This window comes from Macaca mulatta, chromosome 7, assembly GCF_049350105.2.
Source record: "Macaca mulatta isolate MMU2019108-1 chromosome 7, T2T-MMU8v2.0, whole genome shotgun sequence".
NCBI classification, from domain to species: Eukaryota; Metazoa; Chordata; class Mammalia; order Primates; family Cercopithecidae; genus Macaca; species Macaca mulatta.
In genome coordinates, this window is record NC_133412.1 from 76,338,010 (window position 1) to 76,355,669 (window position 17,660).

The window sequence follows — 17,660 nt, forward strand, 5'->3', positions numbered from 1 at the left end:
GTATGGGGTTTCACCATGTTGGCCAGGATGGTCTTGATCTCTTGACCTCGTGATCTGCCCGCCTTGGCCTCCCAAAGTGCTGGGATTACAGGCATGAGCCACTGTGCCCGGCCTGTCATTTGCTTTTTAATTTCCTGGAACCACTTGTGTGTGTGATTCAGCTGAACAATATCAACAGGCTGTGGAAGATCTGGATAGAATTCAAACCAACATAAAAGCTTTTCTGTGACAAAATAGTAGAGTGTGTTGAGAGAGAGGGGGAAAATAGTGAGAAAAAAGAAGGGATTAGAAAAAGATTGTGTTTTAGGTAAATAAATTTCCAGACTTTTTCCAGGACACCTATTTTTCATTGGCTAAAGACCTGAGATCAAATTTGTGCTTGAAATACATGTCTATGAACAGTTACATAAACCTTCTGAACTGCAGTTTCTTCAAATATAAAATAGGATTTTTTGAGGATTAAATGATAAATATAGCTTTTTCTTCTCTTATTTTCATTTTATGCTTATGATTTACTGAAAGTCTCAAAAAAGCCCTATATTGATGATCCAATTAGTCTCTAAGATTGCATATTACAAGTAGTTACTGAGATCCATTAAATGTAGGACATGATGATGAGTATTGAAGTGGATTCAATAAACATACAAGATGCAGTACTCTCCTCAAATGATTTATAATCTAAATCTGTAGTTAAGCGAAATCTCAGGACAGTATTGATGGTGATGCAAATGTGAATGCTAAAAAGAACTGCTTTTAAAAAATGCAAACATTTGTTCATCACTGATTATGTATGAAGCATTTTGCTAAGTGCCTTAAGTGTGTTATGACACTTAAGCCTAAGAAACAAACAATCAAAAATCCTGTGAGTTAAATACTGATATCACCCTTAGGTAGAAATCAAAGGACAGGAGTATTCGTCATCTGATATTGAACACTCCAAAATTTAACACAGTGAAATAACTTGGCCAAATTTATACAGCAAGAGATCCAGACTAGAATGCACACAGCCAGAATCTGGTGATATACACATAAACTTTTCACCATTTTTGTTTTCTTAAGGAATTTTAGAGGTTGGAGAAATTGCTATAGATTGTAGTCAAAGGAAGTCTCATAAAAGGGGCAAGGCTTGATAAGTTTCCTGAAAGACAAGTAGGATAAGAAAGAGATGGAGAAGAAAAAGATTGGGACTTCAGACATGGCTCCATCAGCAGGTGAGAGGATCTGAGAGTTAGGAGACCACGTAGTGGCCTGGGAACAATAAGGAAATATGGTTTGCTTGGACCACTGGGTTTGTGTTGGGCAGCAATAGAAGATTGAATTGGACTGGTGAACTGAGACCAGTTTGTAGAAAATCTTGAATGTCAGCCAAAGTAGTTTATGCATTCTTTTTTAGGTAACAGGAGCCAGTGAAAGAATTTGAATATACATTTGGAATTATGTCAAATTGGAGGAGAAACATTATGAGAGATAGGAGAGGAGAAAAACAGTGAGGAGGCAATAGCTGCAGTTTATATGGGAGATAATAAATCATAGGCAGTTTTTCTCCTTATGAATTTGGATTTCAAAAGATATAACCTTTTAACCTACCTCCCCTCTCTTTCTCTTCACCTTATGTATGCCACTGTCACTTTTGTCTTTTCTTTTGCATGCCTTTACCTAGAATTAGCGTTTTCAAAGGAGAAAGTCACCTTGGATAGAGATCATGTGTTCTAATTTTCTGCTTTAAAAACAACAATAACAACAACAAAACAAACAAAACAACATCTCTGAGCCAACCAAAACTAAGGAACTTGCTTAGGATTACATCGTAGCAAGTGTCAAAACCAAGGCTAAAGCTCTATTTTTTTTTTTTTCTTTTCTGATTTCTTCTTCAGCACTGAGTGCTATCCATTTTCTCCTACCAGAAATCAAGGAAAAGGAACTCCAGAATTCCAAGATGACTCTTGCCATTCCTTTACCTAGGATGGTATTGGCAGTCAGCATTGCTTTCAGGGAATGGGATAAATGTTTCCTAGCTACTTAAAGACCCAATCGGCAGAAATTATTTTTCTGTATCTGTGTTCCTTGTCCTAAGAGATGAATGAGGATTTTATTATACACCCAGAGTTAGACACATTGACATCCTCTGAAGAAAGCATAAGAATCACCTTCTTTTCTACATCTACTAGTTATCTGGAAAGAGAAGAGTTGTTACTCTCTACAGACACATTTGGACTTGATCCACTCACCAGGGAGATTCCTTTCTGGTCTGTAAAGAAAATTTATCTGAATATGAGGAAGGCTCTTAGGCATAGAAAAAAAGAACAAGTAAAACCTGATGCATTCTTTCCAACTAGGAAAATAAATATGGGGTCTTATGGTTCATCACAGGACTCTAATTTCTTTATCAACTTTTTTGCATTAGGGCTAGGAGACTAGAAGTTCCATTGCAACTTTATACAAAACAATGTCTATTTTTCTTAACGTTAATGATTTTGAACATTACATGATATTTTTCTATTAAAGGTTTCTCTCCAACAAAGAACATACAATGACTTTTAATCCAAAGCAGACTGCAGCAGCCTAGGGGAAGCCTCGGCTGAGATGGAGATGATCAGGAACTATCAATATTTCATAATTAAATCTGTTGAATTCACAGTAAAAAATAAAGCTGCAGTTTTAATTTAGAGATTGACAGTCCAGAGAAAGAATATTCTGACAGCAGTAGAATGGGGAGTTGACTTTCATTTATTCCTCAGATAAAGGTGAATTCATTGTCTGTCACCTTCTGACCACTGTGATGGGTTGGTGCTGAGAAACCGACAGAACAAGAGAGACATGATATGTGCTTGGAGCTGGCACTTGATAATAATCCCCAGAATGTAAATTCCTGGAAGGACTTATTCACTGCTGGAATCCTCAGAATAAGAATAGTATCTGACACATAGTAGGTGTTCTAGTTGAACAACAAATGTATGGTGAATTAGTGAATAAAATGTTTTTTATATGACATTTTTGTCTTTTGAATATAATTTTGTACCTGATACAAACTTGTCAAATGGGAATAGGAATATTAATTTTACATAGAAGAAAACCACAAAGATGTCAAAAGATTTCTAAGGCTTATGGTCAGATGACAGCATTGGCCTCACAGCCCATCTATTTTTAAAATATTAAGCAGTGCAATCCTTTCTTCAAACAAAATTGGACTCCAAAGTTCAACAGGCAAATCAGACAGAAGCTGAGACACATTGGTTCATAGAGGTGTGGGAAGCAGACACCTTTCATTTCCGTGGGCTTCTTCCCCATCCCTTTTCATCCATTGCAAACACTGGATAAATCATGCAAATTAGATGGTTAAGACATTTTTGCATCATATAAGTAACTGTCTTCTCTTTTACATAGTTTACTATTTATTCAGAGGCTACTCTATCTGTGTGACCTTCGGCAGGTTATTTAACATCTCTAAATCTCAACTTTCTCATCTGCAAAATGGAAATTATAATTACAAATGCCTCTAGGGTGGTTGTGAAGATCAATGAGGAGAATACATATAAGCAGTTAATAAAAGGCATGGTTCAAAACAAGTGCTTAATGAATGTGAATTATAATGGTGGTGATGATGATGATGATTGAGATAATGGTGATTGGGAGGAAGAACAGTTTTTGATACTCACCTGGTTTAAAACAAAAGGATGAAGTAGGGCTCGTTTATTTTTCCCGTGTGATAGGAGCTTTCAATATTAAATGAAATATATAATTATCCATTTCATTTTACATCACAGACATAACAACCAAGATATAAATAAATGTAGAGAATAATGTGTTCTTGCTTTTGTGGTGTCAGAAAGCATTTATTTTGCTTTTTAGGTTTAACAAAAAGGTTTTGAGCACAGTTTAGGGCATTAAAATATACAATTAAATGCCATTTTAATTCATGTGAATATATGTTTATGAAATAATATCTGTGTTCCAGTTACTCTTTCAGGCTCTAGGGACACAGAGGTGCACAAAACACTATCTTGTCTTCAAAGTGCTGAATGTCTAGTGGAAGAAACCATTATAATAAGGTAAAATCAAGTCTGTAGCAGAGGTGTCCTCAAATTACTTTTGCAAAAATTGAAAATGTCCATATCTTTCTGCTCATTTTGTTTATCTGGATTTTTCTAATATATTTTTAAGGACAAGGCTTATGGGGAATGATATTTCCTAGGTTTCTGAATATTGATGATAATTTGTCTATACCTCTATATTTGAAAAATCAGTTTTTCTGGACTTCAAATCATTGTCTCACATTTTCTTTCTTTAAATATTTTTATTTAATTATTTGAATATCCCTGTTCAATTTTCTTTTGAAGCATTGTCCTCAAAAAGGGGTAATCTAATTTTTCCTCGGTAAGTCCTATCCTGTTATTACCTAGATTTCCAATGAGTTTCTTTTCTTTAAAATCCAGTAATATCACTAGATTATCTCTTGGTGTTGGTTGAAGTCTTAGTATTTCTTTTGATCCTTGGCTTTGTTTTTCTTTTTCAGAAACTACTATGTTAGGTGTTCTTTGCCTGTCTTCAATATTTGTCACTTTGCCTTGAGTCCTTGTTATCTTTTTCTGCCCTTCTATAGAATTAAAACAAAGTTTTTAATTTTACATTTTTCTCTAAAGGCATTATTTGTCTTATTTATTCATGTTTGTGTTCTTTCTACACTAGGTTTTATTTACAAAACGATATTTCCTTTTTTTAACCATTTATTATTACCTGATTTTTTAGTTTTTCTAATTCTTATTTTTTATAAATTATAGATTTTTTCCTTTTTTCAAGTTATAACTTTTAAAACTCTTTTAAGTATTTATTTTGAAATAATTTATATCTGTCAAATAAGTTATAATAATAGTATAAAAATATTCCTGTATATCTTTCACCCAGCTTACCTAAATGCTAACATTTTACATATCTGTAAGATAATGATTAAAACCTGGAAATTAACATTAATACACTAGTATTAATTACATACATTATTCAGATTTAACCAATCATTCCAATAATGCTGTTTTTTCAGGATCATATATTGCATTTAGTAGTTGTGTCTTCTCAATCTCCTCTAAAATTGTTCCTCAGGGTTTTTTTTTTCTGTTTATCTTGACTTTTTTGAAGAGTACTGGTGAGTTATAGAATATCCCTTGAATTGGGTTTGTCTCATGTTTCCTCATTATTAAATAGTGACTTTGTATTTCTGGCAAGGTTGTCACACAGGTGATGTTGTACCCTTCTCAGTTGTATCATATCAGGGGTGTGTGATGTTGATATGCCTCACAAATGGTGGTATTAACTTTGATCATTTGAATAAAGTGGTGTCTTCCAGACTTCTCCATCATAAAGTTACTATTATTCCCTTTGGGAATAGTAAGTGTCTTGTGGGGAGATACTCTGAGTCTATGTAAATCTTCCGTTGCTCATCACACTTTTACCCACTAACTTTAGCTACATTGCTGATTGTTGCTTGTATCAATTATTACTGTGATGTTTGTCAAACGATAAGTTTTTAAAATTTTTCTCTAAATTTATAAATCCACTTCTCTATGTACTAATTGGAATTCTACTAAAATGAAGAGCTGCTTCTTCTTCCCTACTTATTTATTTATATCACTATGAATTTATGAATATTTAATTTATTCTATGGGTTATAACATACTACTATTGTTTGTGGTCAAATCTTACTGAATTTTGCCATTGTGGTTCCCTTAGAATTGATCTCTGCATCATTTCAACATGTCCCCATTATTTAAAAATACTTCCTTACTTTTTGGCACCATTACATATTCTGTTCTAGACGGATATTCTTTTCTTCTGCCCCACCTCTGAAACCAGGCATTTCTTCAAGCAGCCCTGATTTCTTTTATTGACTAATGGTATTTAGAACCTGATATCTGGGAACTAGATATGTTTCTTGCTAATAGGGTGTTAGTATTTCTTGGTTCTTCTAGTAGACAGAGCTAGGAAATAGATGTTTGAATACACACACACATCTATTTCTTTATCCATCTGTCTGTAAATATAAAATCATAGTTCATGCTGATACCTCTGATTTCAGTACAACATCACAGTGTTAATTCCTTATTTGTAATTCCTTTCTGTAACTATGAGAAACCTGGTTGTTTTTATTCATAATTGATTTACTTATTTATTCAATCCTAGAATACGCATAAAGTAGTTTTAGAATTGCTAGCTCAGAATTGTATACTGCTATGAAAAACAAATTCGTGTATCATTCTTTTTGTCCTTAGCTTTATCATTTAAAGCCAAAATTTTATTTTCTAAAGTTACTCAGTTCAGTTCTTTTCTTCTTACTTCCTTTAGTGTTAGTCATTTGTGACAGAGTTTATTTATAAATGTTTGTAACCCATTTGGGTTTTCTCCATGGCTCCTGTGTTTGATTATATTTATTTATTGATTGATATGAATATGTGAAGTGATAACTTGGTTCTAAAAGTTGAAATTAGATAAAAAGGTGTGTTCAGGGAAATGTCACTTGCCCCTCAATCTTCTTACCCCATTCCCAGTTACCTATTCTCTATGTGTTATACCCCATGTCCACCAGCCTTCATTAGGCAATCAGTCTTATTAGTTTCTGATTTATCTTTCTTGTATTTTTTGCACAAAGGAATAAATGCATGTATATTGTTCATCTCCTTCATTCTTAGTTATGCTATGTTATCCCTTAACTGTATATTTTTATTTTTAAAAGTTGTATTTCATTCAACTTTATCATTTAACTCCATATCCTAAAAATTACCACTCCATATCATCTCATTGGGATTTTCCTCTTTTTTTACATAGTTGCATAATACCTCATTTTGTGACTGCACCAAATTATTCAACTACTCTCCTATATGGAAATTTACTTTTGTATGCTAATATTGTATCCTGCTACTTCACTGAATTCCTTTACTGTTTGAGTTAATAGTTGGTTTTCTAGGTATGCTGTAATGTTATCTGCAAGTACACATGGTTTCACATCTTCTTTACTGATTTGCATTCTTCTGAATGATGCCTCTTGTCTAGGTTCATTGGGTAATACTTCTAATCATACGTTGAAGAGTTGTGGAGAGAGTGATCCTCATTACCTTGTGCCTACTCTTAGTGGAAATTCCTCTGGAGTTTCTCCATTAAATAAAATTCTTCCTTTAAGACTTAGAATTCCTGGCTTTAGGAATGTATGCGTGTGTGTGTGTGTGTGTGTGTGTATATATAGACATACACACACAGTATCTATCAATTCTTATTTTCTTGATTGCCTTTATCAGGAGTGGGTATGGAATTTTTCAAAGGTTTCTATTTGCTTTAATTATTATAAAAGTAATAATTAGTTCCCAGCTTGACTTTTCCCTTTGGCTTAATGATCTTGGGGTCCCGAGATGTATTTTTCTTTCACAGTCTGATGACATAGCTTTAGAAACTTTCGCTAGCCGGGCGAGGTTGTGGGCGCCTGTAGTCCCAGCTACTTGGGAGGCTGAGGCAGGAGAATGTTGTAAACCCGGGAGACGGAGCTTGCAGTGAGCTGAGATCCGGCCACTGCACTCCAGCCTGGGCTACAGAGCGAGACTCCGTCTCAAAAAAAAAAAAAAAAAAAAAGAAAGAAACTTTCAACTTAGAGGGCTGTTTCATAGGGAGTAATATTTATTTTCATTGAGTCAGTTGTATGTGGGAACAAGTGCTGTGTAGAAATGTGAATTAACTGGCCCGTCGCGGTGGCTGATACCTGTAATCCGAACACTTTGGGAGGCCGAGGTGCGCGGATCACCTGAGGTCAGGAGTTCCAGACCGGCCCGACCAACATGGCAAAACCCCGTCTCTACTAAAAATACAAAAAATTAGCCGGATGTGGCGGCACATGCCTGTAATCCCAGCTACTCTGGGTGCTAACGCAGGAGAATCACTTGAACCTAGGAGGCGGAGGTTGCAGTGAGCCGGGATGGTGTTCCAGCATGGGCAACAAGAGTGAAATTCCATTCCAAAAAAAAAAAAAAAAAAACTAAAAGAAATGTGAATTAACTGATCACGTGCTCTTGATTGATGCAAGTGATGCTGTAGGGCTCTCTCTATACTTGCAGCTAATCTGGCTCATCGCTTAATCTGGTCTGAGCTGATTTCAGCTGAAGTTGTCCTGGTCTTGTGATCTTTCAAATGATATTATGAAATCAGACTTGTGAAAATAAATTAGAAGTAAAAACCACATTTTAATCTTCTCTATTGATGTTCAAATTAAAATATGTAAGAGACTAACACAACGGTGGGAAAAATGGAGTGGGCAAGTATGTAAGTAGGGGTGTCTCCAAGCTTTTGGAATTGGCTCTGCTCCAGATGAGATGCTAAAAATCCTAAATATGTGTTCTAGTTCCCGGAAGCATTGTGGCAATAAATCCCTTTATAAAGTAATAATTCCTTTGCAAATGTTAATTTTCTTTCTTTCCTTAAAGTCTAGTAGAAAGCACTGCTTCTTTCACTTAATGTGCATACACAGTCCGTTAGGATTTTGTTAAAATGCAGACTCAGGGTTGGGACTAGAGTTTCTATATATCTAACAGGCTGCCAGGTAACGTTGCTGCCCCTCCTTTGTGACTACCCTTGGAGGAACAAGGACATAAAGAACAACTATTTTATATTTAGACCTACCAAAGTTCAAATGTTAACTATGGGTAATTTCTTTCACAAAGATGACAATTGAACCCAGGTCAGTTCTTCTGGCCTATCTTTAAAGATTTTGGCTTTCCCATTTCTGGGCTCTGGGGTGATCATACCTCTGGTAACCCGTTCCTGGGTTCCTGGAGGTGTGGAGGAACACCTGTGTTAGATCTCTTATCTTCCCTTGCTCTCTGGATTATTGACTCTCCTGAGCATTTTGCGTGACAAAAAATATCCTGAACATAATAATATGTCGCTGACAACTCTAGTTGTTTTGTAGCTTTGAAATGAAGTTGTCTTTTGTTTTTTTCCTCTTTTTTCCTTTTCTCCATCCAAACATGTTTATTTGGAAAGCTCTGGGTGCAGTGTCTGGCCGATGGTCCCCCATGCTGTTCATCGTGTTCTTGAAGCTTTAATGTATCTCTTTGCCTTCATAGATATTCTCCTCTTGTACCCTTGGCTGCCTTCTGCACCTAGGATGTGTAGTGAATGGTGAAGCTGCTGCCTAAATCTCAAACATGCTGCCTCTCTTTAGGCTCCAGAGCTTGCTGTGCTGCAGGCACTAATATTATCGAGCCTGGGATCATTTATTCAGTCTGATGGACTCTGTCCCTCTACTTTTTAGTCGTGGACGGATGGGAGATTTTTTAATCCTCTTGTATTCTGAAGGCAGCTCTATAGATTCGTTTTTAGAAAGTGACTCACTTTTACTCTTTCTCTGCTTGTGGTCCTTTCTTGGCTTTAGGAGTCCTGGTAGTTCAGGATCTAGTTGTTAAAGCCTTTGGTTATATTACTTGTTTCCCAACCTCTGGATGATCCCTGTTCTCAGCAGATAAACGAGATCCACAATTAATGTTAAAAGAATTATTTTTAGTGACATCATTGTCCTTGAAACTGTCCAGCCTTTAAAGTTCCCTTTTACTCAGAATATCGTGCAGCTGGTGGCTTCTATTCAGTGACCCTTTAGTTAGGACTAGTGCTGCTGATTGACTCTTTAATAACTTCAGTTGAGATGCTTTTGTTTCATCATAAAATGACTATATTTTCTGGAGATCAGAAGCTTTCTTCTCTTTTCTTAAGGAAAGAGATATGCCCCACAAAAACCTCAGTTTTTTGTTTGTTTGTTTTGTTTTGGTTTGGTTTTTTTTGAGATGGAGTCTCTCTCTATCGCCCAGGCTGGAGAAAAAACCTCAGTTTTAAGGATTAGGAATTTTCCGGACATTGGCTGCAAATGCCTGAAAAGAACAGGAAGATAATGCATGTGGGAAACAATCTAGGAAAACATAGGTGATAAGGATGCCTGAGCCTCAGTGGAGTGTGAAAGTCCCGCCTAAAAACATTCAATCAGTGCAAAATAATTCAGCCTAGTTTTGGTCAAGTATTCCAGCTCTGCACCTCCTTCTAAAACTAAGGATCTAGGCAAGGTTATCACATTTCTGGTGTGCATTTGTTGAGAGAGTCACTGGGATGCAAGTATTTCAAAGCTAAAAATGCAACATTCCTAGACAAACTGGATATCTGAGCATCCTAGATCTGGCATATTTAGTGCGTATAAACTTTATCTTAAACTAGCTATTTAAACTAAAGCTTTTTAAAATAAGGAGGACAAGTCAGATCAAATGTCTTTATTTGTGAAAAACAAAATGAAGTGGATAATTTTTTCCTTTAACTTTGCAGTTTTTAGTGGAGGGAAAAATAACATCGTGCTTTGATATTTGCAGATTATTGGTTCCAGGACACCTTCCCCACACCCACTACCATGGATACCAAAATTCGTGGATGTTCAAGTCTCTTATATAAAATGGCTTAGTACAGTTGGCCCTCCATATTCATGGATACGGAGGGCCAACTGTAGCAATAATCACCATTTTATGATTCTTATAAAGAAAGCAGAACTTCAAACTATTTGAGAGAGGACCCCTTTTCAGATTAGAGACACTGAATTTATTGCCAGTCAGTCATAGCTGTCCATCTGCTAATTCTCCCCCCATAGAAGGAGCAGCTGTCATTTCAGAAATGCTACAGTAGATAAGAAGATGGAGTGCATTTTATCTTCAAATGCTTGAAACAAATCCCTGGGAAGAGCAGCAACAGTTCCTCTGACTACACGAATCTCTGATATTATTAACACAAAATGCCAAATGGATTCAGAGATTGGAAGCAAATGGATTTACTTTAAAAGGAAAAGCACTCGAGGTGCTGTACATATTATAATAACCTGCAATTGCATACATATAGGGACTGCCAAAACCCTAGGCACACACAGAGATACTCTCCAAATCATAACCACCATAGAGTCCTGAAGACAAATAAAATCACATGGGTTTCCCAAATCCACACAATCTATTTACACAAATGGAATGATTCATTGCCTCTACCTCTCCAAAATAGACAACAAACAAACCAAATTTTCCCCAAAATAACAGCTTTCTTCTGTATGTCTTACATTGGCCCAATTTCTCTCCAAATCTCTATATTTAGATAATCTTAGATGTGGTCCTCCTTTGTGCACTGTTTAACAATCCAAATTTCAATCAGCAATTTCTACTGATTATTTCTTTTCAGTTTTTCTTAAATTCTTTTCTCTTCAGCCTCCTGCCCCTACCCTTAGATGTGTCCAAGTAAACTGTTACTTAAAACTGATCACAGCGTCTTGCCTGGAGTTCCTAGTCAAGACACTTTTCCCTTCCATTCACCCTGCATATAGCTATCTGATCATTCTTTATAAGAAAAAAAAATTAGGATGAGGTAAGGAACCAGTGAATGTAGTCAAAGTTGTGCTATGCATCCTAGAGCATTTTAGATGTAGATGAAGATGTAGACGTAGATACAGATGTGGATATAGTAATGGACACAGACATAGGTAGAGATAGAAGTATATGGTATTTCTCTATAGGGATATCTAAAATAGATATTTCATTCGATCCTCAAAATAAACCTAGGGGGATGTTTGACTTATTTATTTCACACATGAGAATGCTGACTGTCAAAGAGGTCTCAAATCCTATATCTGGTAGCAGCTTGGAGTTGGAACTAGGTCTTCTTATTCAAATTTGGGTTTCTGGCATCAGCACAAAACTTTATTTTTTTGTTCTTGGAAATTGTGATCTAAAATAGTATTTCTGCAAGGTGGTAATACATGAGTCTTCTCCATGTAGATATTGCCCCTGAACTTGGTTTCCATGGAGCATAGGGAAAGAAGACGTAGAGAGAGTTCATACAGAATTGCTGGCTGCTGGACACATGTAATGCTTGCATTTTCATTTATACAAGCAGAAATGCTTTTAAAGGGCCTCAACTAATTTCATCATAGTCAGTGTTACAAAGGAAAAAACAAATCCCCAGTGTTGATGAGAATCCAGGTCAAGGCAAAGAGAAATCACAGAGAATCCTGGGACTCTGGGATGTTGTGCCTGCAAGTACCTTGATTTGAGAAAAGAAATTCATTTAAACACAGCAAATGTGCTCGAGAGCAAGTCTGGGCTGCCTGTTCCTTTCTGTTGCTATCGGCATTGAAAATCTGCTTCATATTTTACCTTCATCCTTGGTCATCAGGCAGAACTGATAAACCCTATTTCTAGATGTTATTGCTATTAAAAAGAGAAAGGGAGAAAAAAAGCAGGCAAAGAACAAAAAAAGCCAGAAAGGAACATGCACAAGACCTGCCATTTATCAAGTCAAAATATTTTAATGGAGAAATCAGGATAAGTGATTAATCTAAAGATTTTCAGTTTCCAGTAAGTTGTAAGAGGGTCTGACAGCCAGCAGGAAGCTAATATTTAAAGATAATTTCAGGAACATGGAAATGAATAAGTGGTAAAAGGAGAAGACTGAAGACTGAACCTTCTTTTTACCTCCAATGTTTATTGAAAACCGTGTGTTTGAAACAAAACAAAACAGAAATCATATCTGAATATGCATATGAATGCTGGTAAATTTATTCTTTCCAAATTATTTACCCAATATCAACTCTGACAGAGTTTCTATATTAGAGTTTTGATGGTGACCAAGAGACTATCACTGTCCTTGCCCCCAGGAAGCTCCTAGTCTTATTGGGAAGTCAAGAGACATAAAAATAAAAATCCATCCAAAATGGTTTCATAAGGACTCTGATCAAGGCGGCCTCAGGATGTTATTGCAGCAAATAGGAGATGGATGCAATGGTCTGGAAAATCAGAGAAAATTCCCCTGCAGATTGATCCCCTAAATGTTGAAGAGGTAAGGGTGCATGAGGATGGAGGAGCCCCAGCAAAAACCTATGTATGACAAGATAGAATGGACGATGTATTGTGTATTGGTTTCTTAGGGCTGTTGCTGCACATTACCACAAACTGGGTAGCTTAAAACAACAGAAATTTATCTCACATTTCTGGAGGCCATAAGTCGAGTGGGAACTGTTAGTAATTCCATTGAGCTTGGGTGCAGAAGGACAATGGTGGAGGGCTTGGGAGGATCTGGGGGTGCTGGAGGTTTTGGAGATGCTGCACTGATCCTCCCAATCTGTGGCACTTAGCTCATTGACACTATTGAGTAAATAATACTTTAGCAGGACTACTGGGAACATGTCCTGTGCAGGGGCTGCCCTTGGTAATCTCTGGTGGTTGCGGGTTTTTAGGATCACTCTACCTGACAACTCAGCATCTCAGTTTCCTCACTGTGAATGGCGGTCAATCCTCTCACTACCAGCTGGGGCACTTCTGTAAAGTAACTTGGCACTTTTGAATACGAACATCATCATTCCCCAAATGAGGGAATGTATGATTTTGAGCTCATTCTTGCTCTAACATACCATGATGATATATTTGAAAAAGGCACTCTGATTATCTTGGTAAATATCAAGCAGTGCAATAAAAGAGAGAGAATAAGAGTTAGAAGCAAATAAACCTGGGGGGGGGGGAACCTAGCTCTTTCTTATGACCTAGATCTCCAGCCATTTATTTAATCATACTTAAGCCTCAGTCTCTTCATTGGGGTGCTCTAATGTCTACCTTGCAGAGTTATTGAGCCAGCTGGAAATATCATATGTAATACACCCAGTATGATAGATTGAATACAACTTAATTATCTGTAGAACTGAAGAATCCATAGCCTAGAGAAATTTATTAAATTTATTCCCCATGGATGTATATAATAGAGAACTACATTTTCCAACTTTGTCTTAAAACTCTGATAATCCAACAGCAAGTCAAATATGGTTTCTAGTTCATTTGGGGGCTGTGAATAATTATGATACTTTGGAGCTTAAAGGACAGATCTACAGCTTTCTGGACATCTGAAATTGATGCCAATTGGGCAGAAATCAGAGGAAAGTTTTGAACTCATTAGTTTAATTGTTTATCTTGTGGAGCTTTATTTTCTCAAGTTATTTTCTTCTGAATGTGTATTTATTTGCTTATTGTTTGTTCCTGTAGCCACAGATGCTCACTGAGTGGGGAAGATTTGAACAGACAATGGCTTTCTCCCAGTGCTCATCTGCAGCCAACCATTTACCATGCAAAAGGCCTCCTCTACCACCTGAGCAGCATTGGCCGAAGTCCCGTGGTGAGTCACTTCCTTCTGCCTCCACCTTCCTGGCCGCTTCCTTCTACCTTCCAGGGAGCAGATTATATTCTGTCAAGGCACTAATAGACAATGACCAAAAACCTATGTATGACAAGATAGAATGGGGGATGCATTGTGTATTGGCTGCCTGGGCCGCTGTACCAAACTGCCACAACTGGGTAGCTTTGTGTAATGCAACAGAAACTTATTTCACATTTCTGGAGGCATAAGTCTGGAATTAGGGTGTTGGGAGGATCATGCTCACTCTGATGGCTCTAAGGAGGGCTCCTTCTTTGTCTGTTCCAGCTTCTGGTGGTTGCTAGCAATCTTTAGCATTCCTGGGCTTGTGGCAGTATAACTCTAATCTTTGCCTCTGTCTTCACAAGGCCATCTTCCCTCTGTGTCCAAGTTGTCCTCTTCTAATAAGGACATCAGTCATTGTATTAGGGCTTATTCTAATTAAGTATGGCCTCATCATAGTTTTATTATATCTGCAAAGACCCTGTTTCCGAACAAGGTCACATTCAAAAGTACCAGGGATTAGAGCTTGAATACATCTTTTGAGGGGACACAATTCACCCCACAACAAAGGCATCCCCCCAGTGTAGTAGTCATTGTTAAAAATTGGGCAAAAAATTATATTTCATTCCATATCCTGAGTCTTCATTTTTCTGGTATTTCAGTTATTGCATAAGAAAGAAAATGTATATACCTATTCAATAGTGTTTGGAACAAAATCCTCTAGGTGTTTATATTCAACTAACACTTACTATATTCCAAATATTATTCTGGCGCTGTCCCAGGGATTTTTATATCTAGGCTGTTTTCCCAAGCCTCCAGTACTATACAATTGATTAAAAAAACACTGTTTGAAATCAGAGGACTTGGCTCAAGATAATAAAGAGAAAATGACAGCCAAGTAACCATATGAAAATGCTCATTTATTAACTACAAACTGTGAACTTACCTGTCTACAAACTTGTAGAGGGACATATGTCCAAATTTAGAGTCCTTACCTAACCTAACGAACTTAAAATAGAGTGAAGAAGCTCACATACTGGCCACATCAATTAATCATCTCTACCTTTAGCCACTTTTTGAACATCTACTATGTGACAAAAAGGTGGCACATTCAATGAATATTTAATTTTAAAATGGATGAATATATAATGTAGAATCGTATTTAAATCTCAAAGGAGATGAACAAATAAACTGATTTCAATGAGATCACCCAGAGGTGTATGGCAGAGTGGGGATTCAGTTCTGATATGTTTTTCTACCCTGCAACATAGCCTCTCTTCATTCCTTACTGTTGAAAGCGTGTGTTGGGGAGCCCCATGACTATCTGCAGGCTCAGTGATGCCCTGGAAGGACTCACAGGGCTCAGAATAGCAGTTATATTCACAATTACCATTTATTACCTTCAGAGGACACAGATTAAAATCAGAAAAGGTAAAAGGCATTCATGGCAGAGTCCACGAGAGACAAGGTACAAACTTCCAGGTATCCTTGCCCGGTAGAGATATATGGACAGTGCTTGACTCTCCAGCAACAATATGGGTTGCCAACCAGGAAATGTCACCTAGCTCTGGTGTCCAGGGTTTTTGTTGGGGGGTCAGTTATGTAGCCATCAAATATCCTACACGGCTGATCTTACTCAGTCTCTCATCTCTCTAGAGGTCAAGTTGATATCTCATGGTCCTAGGGCCCTAACACAAGTCACATTTTTAGCATCAACCATCTGGCATGGCCCAAGTCCCAAGGTAAAGAAAGATCTGTTATCCAGCAGAATATTCCAAGAGTGTGAAGTGTATTTTCCGAGAGTCATTCAAGGGACAGAGCTTATTTCAGAGTGTGCAGGATTTGAACCATCTAGGCTTGCTGAGTCAATCGTCAATGTTTTTTTGCTGAGAGAGCAAAGTGATTTCTTTTCCCTTAAGAATCCTCATTCTGGAAGTCCTAGCCAGAGCAATCAGGCACGAGAAAGAAATAAAGGGCATCCAAATTGGAAAAGAGGAAATCAAATTATTTCTGTTTGCTAATGATATGATCGTATACCTAGGAAACCCTAAAGACTCCCTCAAAAGACTCTTACATTTGATAACTGAATTCAATAAAGTCTCAGGTTACAAAATCAATGTACACAAATCAGTAGCGCTGTTGTATGCCAATAACAACTGACTGTGAATAAAATCAAGAACTCAGTTTTATTAACAATAGCTACAAAAAATAAAATACCTAGGAATATATTTAACAAAGGAGGTAAAAGATCACTACAACAAGAACCACAAAACACTGATGCAAGAGATCAGAGATGACACAGAGAAATGGAAAAATATCCCATGCTCATGGATAGGAAGAATCAATATTTTGAAAATCATCATATTGTCCAAAGTGATCTACAAATTTAATGCAATTCCTATCAAAATACTAACATCATTTTTCATAGAATTAGAAAAAACAATCCTAAAATTCATATGGAACCAAAAAATAGCTGAAGCAATCCTTAGCAAAAAGAATAATCTGGAGGCATCACATGACTGGATTTCAAGTTATACTACCAGTCTATAGTTACCAAATCACCATGGCACTGGTATAAAAGTAGGCACATAGACCAATGGAACAGAATAGAGAACCCAGAAATAAAGCCAATCACTTACAATCAGCTGATCTTCGACCAAGTAGAAAAAAATATGTGTTCAGTAAATGATACTGGGAAAATTGGATAGCCACATGTAGAAGAATGAAGTTGGATCCCTATCTCTCACCATACACAAAAATTAACTCAGATGAATTAAAGACTTAAATCTAAGATCTGAGTCTGTAAAAATTCTCACAGAAAACCTAAGAAAAACTCCACTGGATATAGGCATAGGAAAATAATTTATGACAAAGACTCCAAAAGCAAATGCAACAGAAAGAAACATAAATAAATGGGACCTAATTAAACTAAGTACCTTTTGCATGACAAAAGAAATAACAGAGTAAATAGACAACCTACAGAATGGAAGAAAATATTTGCAAACTATACATCTGACAAAAGACTAATATCCAAAATCTACAAGGAACTCAAACAAATCAGCAAAACAAAAAGAAATAATGTTATTAAAATGTGGGCAAATGACATGAACAGATATTTCTCAAAAGAAGATATATGAGTGACCAAGAAACATGAAAAAATGCTCAACATCACTAATTATTAGGCATATGTAAATTAAAACTGCAGTGAGATGCTACCTTACCCCAGTAAGAATGGCCATTTTTAAAAGGTCAAAAAACAACAGATGTAGGCATGGATGCAGTGAAAAAGGAATGCTTATACACTACCAATGGGAATGTAAATTAGTACAACCTCTGTGAAAAACAGTATGGTGATTTTTCAAAGAACTAAAAGGAGATCTACCATTTGATCCAGCAATCCCACTACTGGGATTCTGTTCAAAGGAATAAAAAAGTTATTA

The 17,660-nt window shown here is 36.6% G+C and overlaps 1 protein-coding gene across 5 annotated transcripts in view; it reads left to right on the forward strand.

Annotated features, from left to right (window-relative positions):
- Positions 1-17,660, forward strand: part of AGBL1 (AGBL carboxypeptidase 1) — an 857,161-nt gene that overhangs the window by 445,915 nt on the left and 393,586 nt on the right. For all 5 annotated transcript variants that reach the window (XR_013395946.1, XM_077940232.1, XM_015142961.3 and 2 more), the window contains exon 19: positions 14,070-14,199. Coding sequence is in view for 4 of the 5 variants with exons in the window: in XM_077940232.1 (XP_077796358.1) it covers positions 14,070-14,199 (130 nt within the window). In the remaining variant the exon portion in view is untranslated. The remainder of the gene's footprint in view (positions 1-14,069; positions 14,200-17,660) is intronic.